This window comes from Nyctereutes procyonoides, unplaced genomic scaffold (assembly GCF_905146905.1).
Source record: "Nyctereutes procyonoides isolate TBG_1078 unplaced genomic scaffold, NYPRO_anot_genome, whole genome shotgun sequence".
Lineage (NCBI taxonomy): Eukaryota > Metazoa > Chordata > Mammalia > Carnivora > Canidae > Nyctereutes > Nyctereutes procyonoides.
In genome coordinates, this window is record NW_026575020.1 from 8240476 (window position 1) to 8263666 (window position 23191).

The following is a 23191-nucleotide window of genomic DNA, read 5'->3' on the forward strand; positions in this document are numbered from 1 at the left end:
GGAGCTGCTTCCGCTACCAGGCGCTCTGCTTCCGGGGCCTGCGCGGCAGTTGAAAGAGTGGCGCGAGGAGTGGCAGGTGAGCCCCGGGCGCGGGCTTGTCGCGCGGCGGGCGGCGGGTGGCAGATCAGGGCCGGCCTCCTGGGCGCCGCCCCGCAGGGCCTCGGCGACCAGGGCGTCCGGGGCTCCGCCGCGCGGTGCGGACGTGCCGGCCCGGCCTGGCAGGCAACCTCGATTTGCCGGACTGCGGCGGGGCTCTGGGAGCGGACCGGGAGGAGGTCCCTCCAGAGACGTGGCGCGTTTACTTTACTGTCTGCCTCGTGCTGTGCTAAGGCTGGAGATGCACCATTTCAGTTATTCGCACAGTGTTATGGAGTAGGTGTTATCATCCCTGTCTTACAAAATCGGAAAGCGAGGCTCCGGGAGGTTACATGGCCCAGCTGGGTCACACCTACAACGTTAGTGAATGTTTATTCGAAGACTGACTCTTGTACACACGACCCAGCAATTGCACTTCCAGGTGTACATACAGAATTGAAAACCTGCCCCCATAGGGCAGCCCCGGTGGCTCAGCAGTTTAGCGCCTCCTTTGGCCCAGGGTGTGATCCTGGAGTCCAGGATCGAGTCCCACGTCGAGCTCCCTGCATGGAGCCCGCTTCTCCCTCTGCCTGTGTCTCTGTCTCTCTGCCTCTGTGTGTCTCATGAATAAATAAATTTTTTAAATCTTAAAAAAAAAACCTGTCGCCATAAAAACTTGGACGTGGGGGCACCTGGGTGCCTCAGGGTTGAGCGTCTGCCTTTGGCTCAGGGCTGATCCCCAGTCCTGCATCGGGCTCCTATGGAGCCTGCTTCTCCCTCTGCCAATGTCTCTGCCTCTCTCTCTGCGTTTCTCATGAATATTTTTAAAAAACTGGGACATGAATGTTCATGGCAGCATTATTCATAATGGGCAAAGCCCAGAAACCAAATATCCCGCTGTGCTGAACAGAGAAACAAATTGTGGCATATCTATGCAGTGGAATATTATTCAACTGTAAAAAGCTATGAAGTACTGACATTTGGCACAACATAATTGAACCTTGAGAAACATGCTGAGTGAAAGGAGGCAGTCTCCAAGGACCGCACGCTGTACAGTTCTGTTTGTATTAAATATCCAGAATAGGCAAATTTGTATAAACAGTAGATTTGTTCTTGCTAGGAGCTGGGAGGAGGGGGAAGTGAACAGTGACTGTTTAATGGCTATGGGATTTCTTTTTGGGGTGGTGAGAATATTCTGGAATTAGTGATGCAGAGTTTAGTGAATATACTAAAAACTACTAAACTGTACACTTGAAAAAGAAGTCTATGGTATGAATTGTATCTCAATTTTTAAAGAAAGAATGCCTTGAGGCTTCTGGGTGGCTCAGTCTGCTAAGCTTCTGCCTTCGGCTGTGGTCATGATCCAGGAGTTGGGATGGAGCCCTGCATCAGGCTCCCTGCTCAGCAGGGAGTCTGCTTCTCCCTCTGTTCTTACCCTGCTCAGTGTTCTCTCTCTCGCTTTCTCGCTCTCTCAGACTCTTTCAAAGTCCTAAAAAAAAAAAAAAAAAAAAAAGAAAGAATGATTTGACACCTCCATTTCAAATGCAGAGATCAACAAGGGGGTGGTGTTGAGTCTTATTCCTACTGCATTAAAACTTCCAGTAGTAATCTCCACTCTGTTTCTGGGTCACCTTGACCTAGAAGGGATCTGAGAAGTCAGTCCTGTCAGACTATAGACCACTGAGTTCCAGATTGAATGTGCTGGGACCATGTTCTGCTTTTCTGTTTCTCTGTATTTTGTATGTATTTCCCTAACGTTTGACCACCTAACATGTCTGATGGACTGAATTCAGAGCTACGATCTGTGTTTCATCTCTCTTTTTCTTTTAGGGAATTAATTTGATAGCACATATTGATGGCTCTAAAGAGGTCCTCACTCTCACTGGATTCTAGTGAGAGTGACTCTGAAGAGTTGCCAACATTTGCCTTCCTGAGGAAGGAACCATCTTCAACAAAGAGGAGACAGCCACAGAGGGAGGAGAAGATTGTTGTGGTTGACACCTCAGATTCTGAGGCCTCCTGTCCTCCATCACCACGGTTGAAAGATGCACCACCCACCCCAGACACAGCTGAACCTGTCACACAGACAGAGCCTGTCAGGGTGCTAAGCAGTGGAAGTGAGGATGAAGAAGAAATCCTTCCCCTGGCTCAGAGGCTTATGTGTAAGTTTCTGGCCTGCAAGCAGCTGAGCCCTGAGGATTCTAGTTCTCCGGTTAAAAGGGTATGGGATCATCAAAATAATGAAGGAGCATCGTGTGACTGGAAAAAACAACCCTTTCCAAAGGTCCCTGATGTTCCCCTCCATGACACCTCAGAGAGACATGCATCAAATAACAAGGACCCTGCAGGAGATAATCCATGCCATCAGCTTCCAGCCTTTAAAGCTTCCTGTCCTATCCAGAACAGCAGCTTCACTATAACTGAAACAAATGCTGAGGTCCTCCCACTTCAGAAGAGAACCAAGTGTAGCCAGAAGGTCCGGAGGAGAGGCTCGCAGGGATGCCAGCCGCGGGGACAAGCGAGCCAGAAGGAAAACACTGTGAGACAACAGGAGGAGAAGAAGAAGGCAGCAGCACGGGTTAACAGGGTGAAAGCTCAGAGGCCTGAGGAATGCCTAAAGCACATCGTCGTTGGGCTGGATCCAGGTCCTCCTGGCACCCATCTTTATCCTATACTGGGGTACCCACTTTCCAGGCTACCCCCTGACTGCCCTTCTCCCGTCATCTGTTGTAGTGCTTTTGCAGATGGAAGGTGGAGGCCAGCTGCTCGAGGCACTGCAGGCCATGGAGTGCCGCTGTGTGATCGAGGCGCAGGCCATGCCCCGGAGCATCACCTGGAGGAGAAGGGCCGAGCCAGCTGAGGTAGTGGTTTTCTGGCTGATGTCTTTCCTCCTACTTAGAGCTCCCGAGAAACATGCTTTCATTCTGAAGAATATTAGTCTGGGTCCCATTGGGAAAACAGATGGCACACTTAGGGTAATTTAAGGAAGATGTAAGAAGGAATGGTTTTCTTTTTTTTTTTAAGATTTTTATTTATTCATGAGAGAGACACAGAGAGAGGCAGAGACACAGGCAGAGGGAGAAGCAGGCTCCATGCAGAGAGCCCAACGTGGGACTCGATCCCGGGTCCCCAGGATCATGCCTTGGGCCAAAGGCGGCGGTGCTAAACTTCTGAGCCACCCGGGCTGCCCAAGGAATGGTTTTCTTAAGTGTGTTTAGGTACAGGGCAACTGCAAAGATGGGATAGCCCCACAGGGTCGTAATACCATTAACTCAAGGTTTCTTCACTCGGGTACAATCAGCATTTCAGATTGAATAATTCTCTGTTGTGGGTGCTGTCCTGTGTGCTGGCCTCCGCCCACTCACTCCTGTAGCACCCTTTCAGTCGGGACCATCACAAATGTCTAGATGTTGCCAAACGTCCCTTGTGGGGAAAAATCGGCCCTGGCTAAGAACCACTGGCATATCTGTTGGCATGCATAGGCCTGAATGGATGAGGGGAGGAAGTGGTTACCAGCAACCGGAAGGAGAGAGAAATCTAGAGAGGACTCACCTTGAGAGAACCTTGACCTCCTGTAGAGGAACAGAGCAAACCCTAAGTGACTCATTTCCAGGGACCCAGGGAAATAGCTCACCTTCACTCCCTCCCTCCCTCCCTGCCTCCAGCCTCTTGCTGGGTTTCCCACAGGCCATTCTCATTTGGCCATGTGCACCAGAGGGCCTGGTGATATGGCCTCCTGCAGAGAGCGAGTAGGAGGGGGGAGAGTGGATCTGTGGGGGCAGAGGGAAGATAATCTGCATAGGATTCCTAATTCTAATTGGGCTTTGGGAATGGGTGGGCTTGTGCTTGAAACCCAGGCCCCAAGGCTTTATTGCTCTGACCCTGGGAAAATTATTTCATTGTTTTGTGGCCTTGTGTATAAAATGAGGACACTGTTGCATTCCTCTGGAGTTCCATGTCATGGGGACTAAGTCAGATAACCAAGCCCCAAGCACATAGTAGGCACATGGCAAATGTTCCTTCCTTTGGCCTGAGCTCCCGAGGTTACTAGCTCCTGTGCCTTCCACTCCTCATTTTTTTTTTTTTAAGATTTTATTTGTTTATTCATAGAGACACAGAGAGAGAGAGACACAGGGCAGAGCAGAGGGAGAAGCAGGCTCCATGCAGAGAGCCCGACATGGGACTCGATCCCGGGTCTCCAGGATCACGCCCTGGGCTGCAGGCGGCGCTAAACCGCTGCGCCACCGGGGCTGCCCCCACTCCTCATTTTTAAGAGTGTCCAGATGAAACACAGGTTTTTTTGCTCTCTCAAGGCACCTGGCTGGCTCAGTCGGTAGAGCATGAGACTCTTGATATCAGGGTCATGAGTTCAAGCCCCAGGTTGGGGCATAGAGCCTGCTTAAAAAAATTTTTTTTTGCCCCCTCATTTGGATCTCATCAGTAATTTAGGGCCATTGCACACTTTTTAATTTGGGGTATCAGCAAATCTTTATATTCACATCACAGGGTTACTTTTAAGGGTGCTCCCACCTTATCTCTCATGTGGCAGTGGAAGTGGCAGTTCTCCTACACGGAGGGAATCCTTTACCCTGCATCATGGTTCAGGGGACACAGGTGGGAGAAGTTGAAAGCTTTGTGAAGGGTCATGGCTGATTGGTGGCCAAGTGGGAACTAGAACCCGGCACTCCTCCCACTGCACTATGCTATATTGTGGGTCTTGGCTTTTGTTTCTAGGGACCCAGTGACAAATCCCCTGCCCCCCAAGCCCTGCTCCCTTTGCTGGGTCACACTACTGCTGCAGGAGTGTGGCACATGAAGCCACCATGTGGCAATGGTGAAGAGCAGGGACTTTCATGGGTGGCAGTTCCCCTGGAGGTTCTTTTCTTTGTCACACACGACCCTGTGTATTTGTCTGAGCCTCTTGGCTCCTAGTCAACATCTGCCCTCAAAGGCCAAGTACTCATTTGTATAAAACTCACTGGAAATTTGCTTCCCTCCATTCCCCTATCCAAAGTGCACAGAAACATTGTAGTTCTCAGCCCATTTCAACTCCTCTTTACCACGTCTGAGAGGCAGTACACCAAGGTTGGAGAGTCAACTGGGGAGGGGCAGGATCATGAGTTATTGTTTCTTGCCACCAGAGCTTCATTCCAGAAGAGAAAGAATAATGCAAAAATGGGCTCGGCTGATGCGGGTGCATTCATTCACCCAGAAGGCCTGGGTCTCTCTCACAGGTGCTGAGCACCTACTGACCTGTCTCCCTCTGCTGGGTTCCGGGTCCTTTGGCAGGATGGAGAGGAAGACTGGGTGGAGGAACCCGTGGTCCTGGCACTGCTCCCGGCAGAGGCATTCGTATCCATGGTCTACAACTTTAAGCAGGTGGGCAGAGAAGGGTGGGCGCTGAGGCTGGGGACAGAGGGCCGACTCTAGGGAACAGATATTAGCGCAGTGTCTGCCCTTCACGCAGGGAAGTCTGGGTGACGCTGAGAAGGGGAAGGAAACTCTGCGGAGCTTTGTCACTGACGCCACAGCAAGGACAGCTGGGAAAGCTCTGTCACTGGTGATTGTGGATCAGGAGAAGTGCTTCAGGTTTGAATTGGTCCTCGAGATGGAGCATGAAAAGGGGCAGCTCTCGGGGCTACCAGGAGTGAACTTACTCATCCCAGATCTGGGTCCCCCTAACAAGTCCTGGGCTCTGGTCGGGTCTTTTCACCCCTGCTCTGCCCGAGCCTGGCCTGGAGCAGCCGCCCTCTGATTTCCTTCCCAGTTCCAGTGTTCCAAATCCTCCCAGAAGAAGGAAGCAGGGAGCGGCAAATAGAGAACAGGCCAAGGAGAAGCAGCAGGGACAGCCAGAGGCCAATGCAGGGCGCACCGTGTCCAGAGTAGATGTGGAAGAGGTAAGAATTTCACATTACCTGAGTCAGGCTGGGCTCCCACTCTCATCTAACCTGATTTGCTCTAGATGAGCAAGGTGCCAGCCAGTCATGCCTTTCTGCCTCAGCACCGGGTAGGAGAGAAAAGGCTAAGCAGGGAGCCAAGGGGCTGGGCTCTCTCTGGGTTTGGCTGGCAGGTGGGTGGGAGGAACCACAGACCAGTGTCCCTGCACCCCTCCAGCCCGTCCTGCTTTGGGGTCTCTAGGCATTGGTGGATCTACAGCTGTACACACAAGCCCAGGCCCGAATCGTGCAGAACTGGAAAGAGCTGGCCGACTTCGCGTGCGCATTTACAAAGGCGGTGGCCGAAGCGCCTTTCAAGTGAGTGTGTCCCCAGCAAGTCTGGGCTCCGCTGCTGGGCCTTGGACCATGTAGCAGTTCTGGACCCACCTACGGTCTCTTTCCCCTGAACTCTGCCACCAGCCCGTTGTCTGCCAGGCTGGTGGCAGGAGTCAGCCCAGGCTGGGGATGCCTGTGAAGAGCCCTCAAGCCCAGTCCTTTTAAAATGTTCTGCGGTAGTTCATCTGTAAGTTCGTGTTCTGCAGGCTGGTGCTGGGTCACCAGTGAGCCAGGTTACCTGGCTATCCCAGGTCAGGTAACGATGTAATAAGCCCTCATAAAACAAGCTTTTAGCCTACTCAGCTGTAGGAGTGTTTGTGGTCAAAATTTAAAATGAGTAGCGGACCTAGAGACAGTCCAGTCTGAGTCCATTTCATGCTTGGGGAATGGAGGCCTGAAGACTGCCTTGTCTGAGGTCCTAGCAAGTTAGAGGAACTGGAACCAGACTCTCAGATTGCCTGACACCTAGCCCCTAGTGGTTGTCCCTGTGCACACTGCCTCTCTAGTCAATACAGCCCAGTTTCAACATGTGAAACTACCTGGTTCTTTTCTGGCACATTGTGTCTTTATGAAAAGAACTTGATATCATTCTTAAGGGACACTGCTTGGGAACAAAATGAGCACTCACATAGACCAGATATGACACTGTGCCTGGCTCTCATGAGGTTGGTGGAGGGGTTTCTAAGTTCCCAGTGAAGGGGACAAGTGGAGTGACAAGTGACTCACAACTCTTCAACTGCTCTTTACAGGAAGTTCCGAGATCAAACTAGTTTTTCCTTCTGCCTGGAGAGTGACTGGGCTGGAGGGGCAAAGGTAGACCGTGCCGGCAGGGGGCTCGCGCTGGTCTGGAGGCGGCAGATTCAGCAGCTGAACCGAGTCAGCCTGGAAATGGCCAGTGCCATTGTGGACACCTATCCATCCCCCCAGCTGCTAGTCCAGGTAGGCTGCTGTTCCAGTGGTCACCTCCAACACCCTGTGGTATTAGTGGACTCCCAGGCAGTTTCCGTGGAGGGCACTGGTAGTCAGCACCACGGGCCTGCTGAGATCAGTGAACACAGACCCAGGGAGAGGACAGGTTCTCGTCCCCCCACCCAAGCTTACTGCCCCCTCATTGATGGGCAGGGTGACTCTGAATGATACAGTATTGAGAGGTCATTCGCCACTTCCAGGCTTATAGACGGTGTCTTTTGGAGCAAGAACGCCAGAATCTGCTTGCAGACATACAGGTGCGCCGTGGGGAAGGCGTGACATCCACCTGCCGCCGCATTGGACCAGAGCTATCCAGGCGGATCTACCTTCAGATGACCACCCTGCAGCCAGATCTCTCTTTAGACACTGCAGACTGATGCCAGTCCTTGGGGACAGGGATGAAAAGCTGGAGATTTCTACCTCACCCAGCTCAGAAGAGGACCACAGGAAGAGACTGGAAGCACTTCCTAAAGCACAAGCCTGATCAGGCTCAAACCTACTTCCTGGGTGTCCCATGTCTGCAGCAGTCCCCACCCCACCCCCATCACCTTGAGACAGACAGCTGAGATACTGGTGTTCCCCTTCCCAAGCACCTAATGTCCCTCTCCCAGTGAACTCGGCTGCCGTACACCAATCACCCTGCCCTAGCAGCCATCAAGACACAAATGAACAAAGACCAACCACTCAGACACGTATTTAATGATTGTAGAAATCCAGAAGAACCTCAGCTTCAAATCTTGAGATCACAAGTGAACTTCCCTCAGCAGGCTGGCTGGCTGGGGCTGAGCATGCCCTGCCTTCCTCTCACCCACTGAGGCCACCTCAGCTGGCCCCTGTGCAGGGGTCTCCTCCCTATGCTAACTTCCCTGCCCTCTTTCTCTCATTTTACGCACTATGTAGTTTCAATAAAGCATTTGTACCACTGGCTCTGGAGCTTGAAGGAAGACTGAGGAATGTGTAGTGATTCTGAGTAAGGTGTGGGCCTTGCAGCAGAGCTGCCAGGGGAGGGGGGTGGGGGGGGGAGAGAAATAAGTCACTCCCGGGATGGGGACAGTCACTAGGGGCTGTCCTCTCCAGATGAGCCACTAAGGCTCAGTCAAACCCCGCTCCCTGGCGATTCATTACAAGCTTTTGCTCTCCTGAGGGAGGGACAAGAAGCTTGCAGTTGGGAGTTTTCAGTGATTAAGCACCATGACGACCATTTCTCATTCCTTCATCTGGCTTTTGTGAAAAAAAAGGCCAAGGAGGCCACAGAGCAAGAAAAGGCTTAGTCTGGCAGACAAGAGGATGGAGAGTCCTGCCTGTCTGTGCTAGTCGTTCGTAAACGCACCACTTTTAAGCTCCATGGTGCTATTTCCCTTCATTGTGGAGCTGGTTATAGGTCTAGACCTAAACAATTCTAAACCTCCAGCTCTGAAAGTTGAGTTTTCAGGTTTCCTCTGTCACACCAGCTACCCACAGCTGTCACAGACAATATGGCTTTGATGGTCCACCTCCTTGTTTACTGGCAAGCGGGGAGTTAATGCTCTAAAAGTGAGGCAAGGAGCCCGGACCATTTTGTGAGAGCCACATGAGCCGAGGCAGGACTCTACAGGAGCTGCCCAAGACCCTCACAGCTGGGAGAATTCTATTTGTGGGACACAAAGCTGCCTACCATCAGAGTCTACACTCCAGCTGAGAGACACTCCATTCCGGTGTGAGTTCTGTTCTCTCCAGACATTATTAAGAAAGCAAAATGATGGGAAGAGAGGCTACTGGAGTTTTACTTCAAACTAGCTGGGAGATCGTAGGCAAGTCATGGGAGGCCTCCGTCTCCTTGTCTGCACGTGTTCTATTGGACTGGATGGACCTGAAGTCCCTTTCACGGCCTGAGATTTTATATGGTCATTAAAATGTCTGAGGTCCTTAAGAAAAAATAGGTATACCCCCCAACCCCCCAATTTAGGCTAGATTTGCTGAGTATGGTGTTTGTTCCCTTAGTCCCCAATATCACACTGCCTCCTGATCTGCCCTGGCTATGCAGGGAGGAATGAAAGAAAGGGTTTGTGACATACAAAAGTATAAATGTAGTGACAGCTGACCTGACCGTTTAGTAGAAACAAGCCTTGCCTTTACACAGCTTTGTATAACTAGAAAAGACTGTTTTTTTTCCTCTGCCTACCACAAGCCTGTTCCTTTAGGCATGCAGGTGACTGTCCCCACCTTCCCCTTCTCCTTATTCCACCAGGGAACCCTGACTACGGAACAGAGAAGTCCTACAAAGAGGAGATCTCAAGTACCAATCGGCAGCCATTTGATGATGGCAGGTAGGTCTGACGCTAAAAAGAGGTTGTGTCCAGCAGAACCCAATTCCATAGGAATCCAAGCTCCAAGGCTGGGAGGCAGCAGGTGTGGAGGACGAGCTCACTGCTGGGAATCGGTCTGCAGTACCCACTGCAGGATGTCGTGGCCGCGCAGCGCCCGGACTGCATTGTCGTAGACGGCATTCACGCTGGTGCAGAGAGGCTGCTGCCGCAGCTCCGTCACCCGACAGGCCACCAGCCCGCCAGCCACACACAGCAGCAGCAACAGCAGCAGCTTCAGCACAGCCCAGGACCTGGTATGTCTCCGGGGTGGTGGCTTGCGGGGGCGAGAGCCAGACTTGGATTCTGGAGGGACACAGGCATGACAGAGGGCTTCGGTCAGTTTGAGGAGACGCACGTTCTACCCACTGATGCCTGTCCTCCTGTGCAGATCTGCTCACACCCCCTTCTCAAACGAAGACTCCCAAGCCCCCAAAACTTTTAAGAACATCGGAGTTCTTAAACACTCTGTTTATGCAGATACTGAGACAGAAATCCTCCTCCAGGGCATCTCTGGCTCCCTTATGCAGCTCACGATCTGCAGGGTCCCTCTGTATCAAGGGCCGGGCTCTTCAGAGGGCATCAACCATGGGTAGAGTACTGCCCACTTGGGGAAACAGGTTGGAGATGCTGGCATTATTATTCATATCCTTATTATTATAAAATATGCACATACAAAGCAAGCCTGGGGAGCCTGTGTGGTGCAGTCTGTTAAGTGTCCAAGTCTTGGTTTTTGCTCAGGTCCTGATCTTGGGGTCATGAGATAGAGCCTCACATCAGGGACCACCCTCAGCATGGAGTCTGCTTGAGATTCTCTCTCCCTCTGCCCCTCCCGTTTGTGCGCACTCACTTGCTCTACTCAATAAATAAATCTTAAAAAGAGAAAAGAAAAAAAAGCTGGGAAGGTCAGAGTCAGATACTGTACTGTCAACAGTGACTGCTGCTGGGAGCAGGGATTACAGGGTGACTGTCATTTTCTGATATATATCCAGAACTTTTTTTAGTTCTCTGGAATGAATACCTATATTACATTTCTAATTTTTTTTAAAAATTGATTTTGAGATTTTTAGACAAACTTTAAAAAACTTGCCTGAGCATCCACATGTCAAGAACTGCATGATCCTGTCACAAGTGAGATTTTTCTCAATGCTATCACTACCCTGTAAGGAGGTCCGATCTTCGTTTTACACAAGGAAACCAAAAGGTGGCTGGGCAACTTGCTCAAGGCCAGCGAGGACAAGCAGCAGGGCTGCAGGCCTCCAGCCTTCTGATGGAGCTCCTTCCCCCACAGCTGCCTCCCCCTTGGGGGCCCCTTCTGACCAGAGGGTATGCAATCCTCCCCTGTACATGGAGCCACACTGCTACACAAATTCAACTGGATATCTTCAGGCAAAATACTAGTGTGTTCTTTATACAGCACAGTTCCCTGAATGGAGTAAAAGGATTCCTCTGGTGTTCAAGCAAAAAGAGAGCACTCCATTCTGATCTGAAGAGAGAACCAACCAGAGGCAGTGCCAGCTTTCCTGAGACAGAGGGGAGATGGGACCATGCACTCAAAATGCCTAAGTGCGCTTCACAGATGATGTGAGGGACTTTTAAGGGTAATGTGACCATATGCAGTCTTTGCCTTATTGTGATTTTCGCATCTAACCCCTAAAAGAAGGGCAGCTCCCTGTTCTGGGAACGCTCTCACCCACATTTGATGGAACACCTGCACGCCAGCATGCAGCTCTGGGGAAACAAAGCAGCAAAAGCACTCAGTCCCCAGGACAGCCCCCTGCTCCCTGTGGGCAAACCCTCCCAAGTTGCTCCCAGGCCACAGAGCAGGATACTGTGTCTGACCATGGTTTGCAGCCTCACTCACTCACTCATCTGTGCCTGAAAACAAATGGGTGCCCCCACGGCAGCCCAGCTGGAACCCTGCAAGTATGGAAACGTACTTGGGGCCTGATTCGTCTCCTTCTTGGGCTTCTTCTCCTGCTCCCGCTTGGCTGCTTTGAGGGCGTCGTACTCCTTTCTTCGGCGCTCCTTCTCCTCTGCCTTCTCCCGCTTCCGCAGCTCTCGCTCCTGGGCCTCCTTAGCTCGCTGCTTGGCCTCCCGCTTCTTCTCCGCCTCTACAGGAAAATGCATAGCAAAATGACTTCGCACCCCCAAACCTGCGAGAGTACCTTCCAGAGTAACTAAAAGCTTGGGTTCGCCCCCCTCTCCCTTATGCCACAGGTCACGTAAACTGTAGTAAGAGGAAACAATGGTCTCTCCGCTCTTGGGGAAGTAGGCCCTCCCTCAGGTGCAATAAGCTACTCTGAGGGTTTACTGAGTAGATTAAAGGGTCCCTAGCCCTGTGCAGCAGATGTTAGGGCAATGTAACAAGGGCCACATGAGAAAGACATGGGTGACAAGCCAAGGGATTGAGAAAGCGACAGCCTCATACAACTTGGCTGTGAAGAGGAGACACCGGGTGTGTGGATTCTACGGCATTCCTATCTTCCCAAGCTTCAAAAAGGAACATAGCATGGGAAGGGCAAAGAAGAAGAGAAAGTGAGCACTCAAGTTCATGGTGAGAGGGGATGAAGTGTTTTCCTGAGGAAGCAAGACAAATTCGTCAGAGGGTACCTCTACACTTCCAACCCAGGAGTCTGTGACACGTTCTGACTTACTTCATGGTTCTAGTACATTTACATCCAGTACCCAGCTTACAAATCACTGGCTTCTAAAAATGCACTTTCAAATTGGTTATTTGGAAGCCTGAAGTACATTTTTCCAAAGCCGGGATGCCACAAATTAGGGAGTCAAATGTCCTTTTAGGGCTTAAAAGCCTATGTGACCAATATAGCTGAACAGTAGTACGCCAAGTACTGGAGCTTTCCACTGCTTTTCTATGTACAAACTAGCTCCAAGTTCCAGCCCGGGCACTGAAAACTCCCAGGGCACGCTACACCCAGCCTGGAGAGAGCATGTGGCAGCAAGAGGACAAGCAGCAGTGGTCCAAGGAAACATGGCATCACAGCAGCCACACATATAAAAGGACCCAGTGTCACTTGGGGACCATGCCTGTCCCTCCCCAACCACAGGAATCCTCCAGTCAGGGAGCCAGAAGCCAGCCAGTCCATGGAACACCTACTGTGCACCAAGCCTTGTTCTAAGTGCTCGAGATAGGGCACCTGGGTGGCTCAGTGATTGAGCATCTGCCTGTGTCTCTACCTTTCCCTCTGTGTCTCTCATGAATAAAGAAATAAAATCTTAAAAAAAAAAAGTGCTTGAGATGGAACAGTGAACACAAGTCAGGTTCTAGTGCCTAGTCTACGGCCATACCATCCTGAACACACCCGATCTCGTCTGATCCAGTGTCTAAAGCTTTCTAGAGATGGAGACAAACAAGTGAACAAACAGTAAAAAAAAAAAAAAAAAAAAAAAAAAAAAAAGCAACGATGTATGCCAGAGAGAGAGTAAGAGAGAGACTGTGATGGAGCAAGAGGCAGGACAGCGACCCAAATCCCGGTGCTTCTGATGCCACATTTGAAGACACGAGGAAGCACATGAACCCAGCCAGGTGAAGACCTGAGGGGAAAGAAACCAGGCATAGCCCCTGAAGTCAGAGCTGACTTGGTGTGCTCGAGTACCCACAGGCGCTCGTGCAGCTGGAGTTACCAGCATTCTCTCTCCCCTGGCTGTGGGACAGAGCTGGAAGCAAGCAGGCTGGGGCCATTGTGGGTCTTGTTGGCGACAGAAGCCATTACAGTGTTTTAGGCCAACAGCAGTATAATTGACTTCTTTTTTAAAAAGATCTCCCTGGCTGCCATGAGGAGGAGGCCCAAGTGTGGAGACAGGACACGGAGCTGGGAAGCACTGGGCCGTGTAGACCATGGTGGCTGAGCTGCAGGTGGCCTGGACGGGGAGGAAGCATCACACACAGGACTCAGCTAGACCAAATACCAGAGTAACTGAAGAAAGGCATCCTGGACATCTTTGCAATTTCAGGCTTGAATAAGTGCAGGAATGGTGACTGCCTGTCTTGGCCATGCTTAAGTTTTAAAATGTGTCTTAAACCTCCTAGCAGGCAGTGGGACTCTGGAGCTTGGTGGAGAAGCCAGGACTAGAGACAGACCCATTGGACAAAGCTGATATCCTACACTGCCACACTGCTCCCTGCTGCTCTTCATGATGCTTCCATGGACCCCAGCTCCTGGCACATGTGAGTCAGAGGCTGGGTGGAGGACAGGAAGCTGGCAGAGGAGGGATGGCACGTACCTCGTTCTACTTCCAGCCGCCGCTGCCTCTCTCGCTCCTGGTCTGCCTGCACAGCCTTCATGTGCTGTAACACCTGCAGAGGAAAAAGAGTGCTGAAATGCCCCGCACAGGGGGCCCCACGGCACATGTTTGCTCAGGAGGCTCACAAGTGACACTGTTAAGGGCATCTAGATGGTTCAGGTGGTTAAGCGTCTGCTGTTGGCTCAGTCATGATCTCCAAGTCCTGGGAACGAGCCCCACATCAGGCTACTTGCTCAGCAGGGGAGTCTGCTTCTGCTTCTCCCTCTCTCTCTGCCCCCCCCCCCCCGCTCATGTGCATGCCTACTCTTTCTCTCTTGGTGTCAAATAAATAAAAATGTTTAAAAAGTGACACTGCTCTCTTCAGTCCAGCAGAGCCCTGCGGTAACGCAGAGCTAAGGGAGGCGATCCTGTCTGTCTCCTAACGCACGGTGCCAGCCTTAGTTGGAGAAGGGTCATTCATGCCCAGGTCACTAAAGTTGTGAGCAAACACATCTGTGAAACCCAGTGCCGACTGGAGTGTGTAGACAGAGTCCTGTTCTTTACAGTTACTGTCACATGCATGATCCCATGTAATCCTTCAGCAACTGTGGTGATGAGCAGAGACAGCACTTCCCCCGAGACTTCTCAATGTCACTCCCTTGGCTACCTTATGGAACTTCCCCTCCTCCCTGTCCTGGGAGGCTTCTTACCTCTCTCGGTCATAACACTAGGTTCCCTAAGGTGGAGACTGCTATCCCATCTGCAAGCTAAATACTCAATACATGTCCGATGAACAACTGACTGGATCCCCATTTCAAGAGGAAAAAAGCCAAGGCTGAGGTTGGCGGGGGCTGTGTGTGTGTGTGTGTGTGTGTGTGTCTATGTCCTGCCCATGCCTGTGTGTGACCTGTCTACTTCACATAGCTACAAAGTAGCACAGCTAAGAGTACAGGTCTTGGAGCTCTTGGGCCAGAGTCTGTCCCACTCACATCAGCATACAGAGCAAAGAAGCCTCTAGGAAGAAGGGAAGAGCCATTCGGCCCATATAGCAGACAAAGCCCTGGCACCCAGAGCCCCTCAAATCCTCATCCACTCAAGTCACAATGGCCTCTGACTGAAACGGCCCTAGAGATTCTCACTATGGTTAGGGGAGGAGGTAGAAGACTTTATTTTTTAGGTTTGTTTGTATCTTTAGAAGCTGGTATCCCTTGGATGTAGAGCACAGAGTGAAAGCTTAGAGCCCAGCACAATCCGACTCTACTGCTCCTGTGTGACCTTCGCAAGTGACTTAACCTCCTGGGCTCCCTGCAAGAGCCTGCTTTGAAGCCACGAGGAACCCTGTCATGGGCCATCCAGGCCTTGAACCTGCTGCAACTTCTCGGAAGGGAGTCACCCTCACTAAACAATGGCCACTCAATAAAGGAGTGCAGGATCTGTTGGAAGGTCAAGCCTGATGGTGGGAGGTGGCCCCAGTTCAAAGTCCCTGTCTCACTCTGAACTCCAAATATTAAGCACCAACCATTCTGGTGGTTTTAAGGGGTGTACAGGTGGCTAAATAAAGAGCCCAGAGGCTTTAGAGACATCCCATTTCCCTGTGCTCCAATGCATCAAGAGTTATCTGACAACACAGCAAGCTCAGAAATGGGAGCAATTCCTCTGCTCTGGACTGGGAGCCCCTGAAGGCCAATTCTTTCTGCCTATCCCAGTCCACAGCACACAGTAAGCACTTATTAAATACTGTCCAGCTAACAAGTTATTTTTATTTCTTTTTTTAAAATATTTTATGTTTTTTTTTTAAGATTTTTATTTATTCATGAGAGACAGAGAGAAAGAAAGAGGCAGGACAGCCCCGGTGGCGCAGTGGTTTAGTGCCGCCTGCAGCCCACAGCATGATCTGGAGACCCTGGATGAGTCCCACGTCGGGCTCTCTGCATGGAGCCTGCTTCTCCCTCTGCCTGTGTCTCTGCCTCTCTCTCTCTCTCTCTCTCTCTCTGCATCTCTATGAATAAATAAATAAAATCTTTAAAAAAAAAAAAAAAAGAAAAAGAAAGAGAGAGGCAGAGACACAGGCAGAGGGAGAAGCAGGGTCCATGCAGGGAGCTCGACATGGGACTCGATCCTGGGACTCCAGGATCACACCCTAAGCCAAAGGTGGCGCTCAACCGCTGAGCCACCTGGGCTGCCTGCCCGTTATTTTTATTTTTTAAGATTTTATTTATTTACTTATTTGACAGAGTGAGAGAGCACAAGCAGAGGGAGAGGGGGAAGCAGGCTCCCCACTGACAAGGAAGCCCAATGTGGGGCTTGATCCCAGGACCCTGGGATCAATTATGACCTGAGCCGAAGGTAAACGCTTAAACCACTGAACCTCCCAGGTGACCCTAACAAGTTATTTTTAAAAGGTGCTGTACTGTGCACGAAGCTTATCAGTTACTGCAAATGACCCATGCACCAATACAAGGTCAGAGCTGTTGAGGGTTAAACTAACCCCAGGGGACAAGTGACCTCATTCTAGCCAGCCCAAGCCACTCCACTATGCCTCCTCATGGTGTGCTGCGGGAGGCCACACTAGGCTGAGGAGCCAGGGAACATGGCTTCAGTTACCATACCCACAATGCAGTGTCCTACCTGGTGCTCTGTCTGGAAGCTATATGCTAATGCTAAGATCTTTGTGCTCAGTAAAAATGATCTTTGTGGAGCATCAGCAATTTCATACAGTTTAGCATATTAGTTGAATGAATAAACGGATAAATGAAATCTGTGTGCACAGTGAGCGTTTATATCAGAGAAATGGAAGTGAGCTCTACTTCACAGGGTTATGAAGATCATGAGGTGAAGCATAAAGCATGTAGGACAAAGGAAGAGTGGTGGGTGACAGCTCCTGCTATTCTTCAGAACAGACATCACTCCTAAAGCACCAGGACTTCACTGATCACTTGTACTGTTCTCAGCTATAGGCCAGCTGTTGCCGTGGCTACCTGGCTGCCCAGACCTTGTACCTGGTCTCCTGTGACAATGGGTGAGATACATGATGAGACTTTCTAAGACGCCCTGAACTAATGAAAAGAAAAGAAAGGCCATTATTCCGGAGATTCATCTAGAGACCCACCGTGCCCACATTTCACTTCCAATAATTCTATCATTTAAAGTGAAAGGATTTCAAGTCCTTTCTGTTCATCATGCCTCCTAAATATGGCCAAGTAAGCCATCTGGTGCTCAGCTGTTCCAAAGCTGGAGGGAAAAAGTGACCGTAGCTGGCATCTGAGAGATGCTTAAGAATCAGTGCGAGGGAAAAAAAAAAGAATCAGTGCAAGGCATGGGGCACCTGAGGGGCTTAATTGGTCAAGTGTCCAACTCTTGATTTCAGCTCAGGTCATGATCTCAGGGTTGTATAACTGAGCCTCAGCATGGCGCCTGATTAGGGTTCTCTCCCTCTGCCTCTGTCCCTCGCTGCTCGTGCATGTTCTCTCTCTCAAAATATTTAAAGAGAGAGAGAGAGAGAGAGAAGCAGTGTGAGGCACCTTTAGGGCTGCCGATAATTTCTGCCTTCCATACTGCCTTTATTCCTTGCTCCTGCATCAGACCACTCGACTGAAATCACATGTCCCATCTGCCTAGGATATGTCTGCTTACAGGTATAAGCTTACAAATATTAACAAAACTTCTTTGTCATGATAACCATGACTCAGAAAGGCCACAGTCTCTAATCTTCTCGTCCCATTTAAAGAACTGTCAAGGGACGCCTGGGTGGCTCAGCGGTTAAGTGTCTGTCTTCCGCTCAGGGCATGATCCTGGAGTCCTAGGATCGAGTCCCCCATCAGGCTCCCTGCATGGAGCCTGATTCACCCTCTGCCTATGTCTCTGTGCCTCTCTCTGTCTCTGTCTCTCATGAATAAATAATCCTTTTTTTTAAAGATTTTATTCATTTATTCATGAAAGACACAGAAAGAGAAAGGCAGAGATGTAGGCAGAGGGAGAAGCAGGCTCCAGGCAGGGAGCCTGATGTGGGACTCAATCCTAAGACTGCAGGATCACACCCTGAGCCAGGGGGAGGTGCTTAACCGCTGAACCATTCAGGCGTCCCATAAACAATCTTTAAAAAAAGAAAGAACTGTCAATAGTGTAATGTTGATTAGGTAAGGTCCTGGTTTCTATAAAATAAAAATTTTACAGTAGAGAAGCCAGTACCGTTCTGCTTCTTGTAAAGTAAACCCAGAGACAAAGGTCCCTCTGCCTGACAGGCTCAGAGTAGACATATTTCACTGAGACCTTAGTGCTGGAAACCTCTCCCAGCTCCAGGTGCCCTGGGAGGGAAAAGCAAGAGGAGGCAGACATGAGTCCTAGGGGACCATGCAGAGGGGATGCTGGGGAGCTCCGTGCATACCTTGTTAGCACACTGCTTACACTGCTTCTCATCCAGGCAATCCCCAGCCACTTTGGCCAGGGCAGGGTCCAGGGGGTTATCCTTTAGGTCCAGCCACTTCAGGCTCTGAAGAGAGAAGACAGAGAGGCCGCTCAAGCCCAAGTTCACACACAGAGTCCCTCAAGGTAGACAAAATGAGCAGGAAGAAAGCCCCTGCGTGTGCCAGCTGCAGGGAAAGCCATCCCTCTGAGGTGGCACCAACGAGTGGTCTTCCTGCCAGCCGCTCTCACAACCAGGCTCCACCTCCCTAGGACGAAACACTGTTACCTTGAGCTGAGCGAAGCTGACAGGCAGGGTCACCAGCCTGTTGTTGAGGAGATCCAGGTGCTGGAGGTTGACCAGACGGCCAAAGTCTGCCGGCAGTTGCTGCAGTTTATTCTTACTCAGGTCCAGCTTCACCAGGTGTGTGAGGCCACAAAATTCCGCCTAGGACCCAGAGGGACAACATTCAAGCCATGGGCTCACATCTCGGTATGATGATGCAGAAGCCTTCAAGGCAGAGGCGACTGCCTGTAAACCCTGACCCTACCTGCCATCCGCTCTTCCACCTTGAAGGAGATGCAACCAACACCCAGCACTTCTGCTGGTAAGTAGTAAGATGTGTACATACAAGGACTTAGCACAAAGTAGGCACAAGAAAAAGTGTGTTTCCTCATGATCTGTGCACGCCCCCAGGCGATCCTCCACATTGTTACAGGAGGCCCTGCTCGTCCCCCCACAGCACCCTATGTTCTCCTTTCACAGGAGTGGTCAAAGCACAGCATGACCATCCATTTCCCCAAAAAGATCAAGTGCCTCTCAAGTACTCTGTGGTATTCTCTGTTTTTTGCAGCACCTAGCACAGTACTGCTCTGCAGTGACGTTCCAACCTGGGCGCAGAGGCATGACTCCTGCTCTCTGGGGGCCTATAATCACCAGCGGATCTGTGCTGAGAAGGCACAAACAACTGAACACACTCAGACTGAACAGACTGAAGAGCACACTGGCGGGGGGGGGGGGTACGCGGCATTGCGGGGGCACTGTGTGACTACTGACGACACAGGCAGTGGCCAGCTGCTAGGACTTGCCACCATACTTTTATTAGACACGACATGCTTTCTAGAAGCAGTGGGACCTCAGATGCTTTTTCAGTGTGAGAAACGGTTCTTGCTGAGCTTCAGAAACATCCTAGAGATAATGAGTGAGGCTCAGGGGAATACTGACAGGGAAACAGACTAATGATCCAATGAAGCAACTGCCAACTTCTGCGACCTGATCCCCAAGCAGAGCCCAGTGGAGCCAGGCAGGGAGTGACACAGCCAGGGTGATCACTGCAAAAAGACGACAACAGCAACAGACCTGCCACCATCGCCCTGGAGAGGCTTGAAGGGTGGAACCACTTGGGGCCTACCCAGGTAAAGGACTGTGAATTGAAGACATCACAAAGAATACAATGGAGAACTGGGAGGAGTTGTGCAAGAAAAATCAAAAAGACCTGACCACAGGCTGGCTGTGTCGAAAAAGTGTCTCAAGTAATTCAAGGGTGGGGAGAATAATGATACGGTAGTCCCTGAAAGTCACATTATTTTTCCTGTTCCCCATCGAAAGATAGAGGTTGTTGTTTATAAACAGCTTTCTCTCGGGATCCCTGGGTGGCGCAGCGGTTTGGCGCCTGCCTTTGGCCCAGGGCGCGATCCTGGAGACCCAGGATCGAATCCCCCTTCAGGCTCCCGGTGCATGGAGCCTGCTTCTCCCTCTGCCTGTGTCTCTGCCTCTCTCTCTCTCTCTCTCTCTCTCTCTCTCTGTATGACTATCGTAAATAAATAAATAAATAAATAAATAAATAAATAAATAAATAAATAAATAAATAAATCTTTCTCTCTGGAATGCAGACAAACTTAGAGAATGGCCTCTCCTCTCCACAAAAGGGAGGCAAACTACTTTTCAAAGGAATAAAATAAGGCAGAAAAAAAGATGGAGTGATTCAGCCTGTAAATCTGTTGACTTTAGTTTTTCATTGGCCTGACTTCCCCACTGTTCTAAAAAATGAAGCTTCTACCATGCTTCCCTTCTTGCTGAGACAAACCATCCCAGCATGTACCATTCAGTTATAGCCTGTCTGCAGGGCCGTCCTGAAATTACGCCTTACGACATAACACCCTCAAACAAGAAGCCATCAGTACTCTAGAAGGAATTGTGCTTGCCTGCCGATCTTACCGGTAGACTTGTCAGTTTATTGCAGGACAGATCCAGAATGGTGGCCTTTGGGAGGGCAGCCTAGGAAAAGGAACGAGAACAAAATGTCAAACCAACATGTGGAACGGTTCAGTGACATGAAGCATTTTCCAGAGAAAATTCCCACAATTAGGGAGGCCTTTAGAAATCAGCACTGAGGGGATCCCTGGGTGGCTCAGTGGTTTGGTGCCTGCCTTTGGCCCAGGGCGCCGTCCTGGAGTCCCAGGATCGAGTCCTGCGTCAGGCTCCCGGCATGGAGCCTGCTTCTCCCTCTGCCTGTGTCTCTGCCTCTCTTTCTCTCTCTCTCTATGTCTATCATGAATAAATAAGTAAAATATTAAAAAAAAAGAAATCAGCACTGAAATATAATGTAGTAGTAGTAGCAATAATAGCTGCATGCATCAGCATTCACTACCTACCAAGCACTTCTGAATGCAATCAATCTTCCCTGTAAGATGGGAACTATTATCACCATTTTATTAATGAGGAAATCTATGGCATAAAGGTTAACTAGCTTGCCAAGGGCACGCAGCTATTAAGCAACGGACCTGGAATACGAACTGGAAATCCGTTCCAACCTCCATACTACAGAATCAAATGCCAAAAGCAAATGTAATTCGTTAAAGGCAGGGAGGAAAGCGTAGGTTACCGGTAGGAGTGTGCCTGTAGGAAACCTGGTGGGAAAAGCAGGGACCTATGACCTAACATCACTCTGGCAGCAGCCTAGTTGTGTCATTTTCTGGGACTTCAGGCCTCGGTTTCCTGGCTGGGAGAGTGGGAGTAGAGGGGCCGTGGAGTGGGCAGAAGCAACTGGATTCCAGCCAGTTTAAGCTGAGTTGGGAAGAGCCCTTGCCAGCCAAGCAGCGATACTTCAGGGCTGGGGCAGGCAGCTGGGATTGCCGGCTTCCCAGAAATGCACAGTTCCGGGCCACACCCAGGTCTCAACGGAGGCCTACTTCTCGGACGAGTCATTCATTCATTTGTTCATTCATTCCCCCAACAGCCAGCAACCACTCCGTGGGCGCCTCCTTGGAGTCAAACACGGAGCCCAGCGCTGTGGAAGCCCCCCCAGGACGAGGGAGGTGGACTCCCGACCCGTAAAAAAAAACCTGGGGTCGAGCAAGCAGCGCCTTCTCGTCTTCTGGAACCACGCCAAAGTGACACGTGTACATCCCAGGAAGGAAACTGGGGGGGCGGGGGGGCTCCCCGGGGACTCAGTCCCACCCCCCCACCCAGTTTTAAGATCTGGAGACTGAGGCACGGGAAAGGAGGCGGCCGGGGCCAGCGGGCCAGCGCCAGGCTCGGGCGGGCACCTGGGCCTCGCGGCGCGGTACTGACCAGTTCCTTGACCGGGACCTCGTTCAGGTCGCTGAGGCTCAGGTCGAGCTCGTTGCCGTCCAGCTTGTCGCGGAGGTTCCCGCCCTTGCTCCCGGCCTTGGTCATGGTGACGCCGGCAGAGCGGTCCCGGCTCGGGGGCTCCGACGGACCAAAGAGAGGCTGAGAAGCCGCGGGCCGGCTCGGCGGACTCGCAGCCAACCGACAACGTGCGCTGCTCCGCCGCCGCAGGCGCGAGACGCCGCCGTCCGCCCGCCCGCCCGCCCGCTGCACTCGGAGCCCCGCGCCCCGCTCCCACCGGTGCCGCCGCGACGACGACCACTTCCGTGTCCACGTCACCTTCCGCGGCCACTGAGACCCGCGGGGCCAGAGCGGCCCGAGCGTGTGCGAGCGCGCCCTCTGGAGCCTAGGAGGGCGCACTGCAGGGGCCGCCGCCGCCGGAAGGGATCCAGAGCCGCGAGCGCGGCTGCCCAGCCCAGCTGCAGCAATTCACCCGGGGCCCCCGACTGGGCCACTGTCGCTGGCGGCGCCAGGAGGCGAAAGGGCACGGGGAAAGGGAGCCAGACGACCTGGATTGCATCCCAAACTGACTTTATCAAATCACCCCCATTCCCCTGGATTAGGAGCCAAAACTGCAAGTCTTTGAAAATTGCTCCCGGTCCTCTTTACTTAACCCCCAAATGATCATCACCCGGAAAATTCAGCCCCTGAATCTCTCTTATATCCTCTTCCCTGCCAGAGTCCTTGTCCAGACCACCATCAGCTGGAGTCTAGATTACTGAGTCAGGGAGACCTCTCCCTGTCATCTACCTCTACCCAGCTGCCCAGATGATCTTCCTAAAAATCTTTTTTTTTTTTTTAAGATTTTATTTATTTATTCATGAGAGACACAGAGAGAGAGGCAGAGACACAGGCAGAGGGAGAAGCAGGCTCTTCGTGGGGAGCCCCACGCGGGACTCCACTCCAGGAACCCCGGGATCACACTGTGAGCCAAAGGCAGACGCTCAACCACTGAGCCACCCAGGCATCCTGATCTTTCTAAAAATCTAACCAAGTCTTTCCTCTTTAAAACCCTTCATACCTCTGGCGACCTCTAGAATATGGACCACTCTCCTTTCTAGACTGTCCCTTCCTGATCTACAGTCTCCTCACAAACCCCAGTCCCTGCCTGCCTGGGATGCTGTATAGACTTCCATTAGGTGGCCTCTGATGTGGGAAACAAAGGTAAGAGAATTATTAAATTTACTTACTACTTACACCCCATTGATAAGTCCTTAAAACAGGCAGAGTGACATTCCTCTAGGAACTCAGCT

At 51.2% G+C, this 23191-nt stretch overlaps 2 protein-coding genes across 3 annotated transcripts; one reads left to right on the plus strand and one right to left on the minus strand.

Moving 5' to 3' along the window:
- The first annotated feature begins 9 nt into the window (after positions 1 to 9).
- On the plus strand, positions 10 to 8249 carry EME1 (essential meiotic structure-specific endonuclease 1). Of its 2 annotated transcripts, none has more exons than XM_055324234.1 (9): positions 10 to 76; positions 1906 to 2720; positions 2809 to 2939; positions 5365 to 5454; positions 5543 to 5664; positions 5843 to 5972; positions 6214 to 6329; positions 7097 to 7286; positions 7517 to 8249. In XM_055324234.1, the coding sequence occupies exons 2-9, from the start codon at positions 1931 to 1933 to the stop codon at positions 7691 to 7693; spliced, it is 1746 nt and encodes a 581-aa protein (XP_055180209.1). In that variant the 5' UTR covers positions 10 to 76; positions 1906 to 1930; the 3' UTR covers positions 7694 to 8249. The 2 variants fall into 2 exon arrangements, with proteins under 2 accessions (XP_055180209.1, XP_055180217.1); XM_055324242.1 differs by having other exon boundaries at positions 2809 to 2936.
- On the minus strand, positions 7995 to 22196 carry LRRC59 (leucine rich repeat containing 59). Its single transcript, XM_055324255.1, has 7 exons — positions 21882 to 22196; positions 20526 to 20585; positions 18597 to 18755; positions 18291 to 18395; positions 13907 to 13979; positions 11599 to 11772; positions 7995 to 9964 (listed from the first exon to the last, which is right to left on the minus strand). Exons 1-7 carry the CDS (start codon positions 21984 to 21986, stop codon positions 9720 to 9722), a joined length of 921 nt encoding a protein of 306 aa, XP_055180230.1. The 5' UTR covers positions 21987 to 22196; the 3' UTR covers positions 7995 to 9719.
- Between the last annotated feature and the right edge of the window lie 995 nt (positions 22197 to 23191).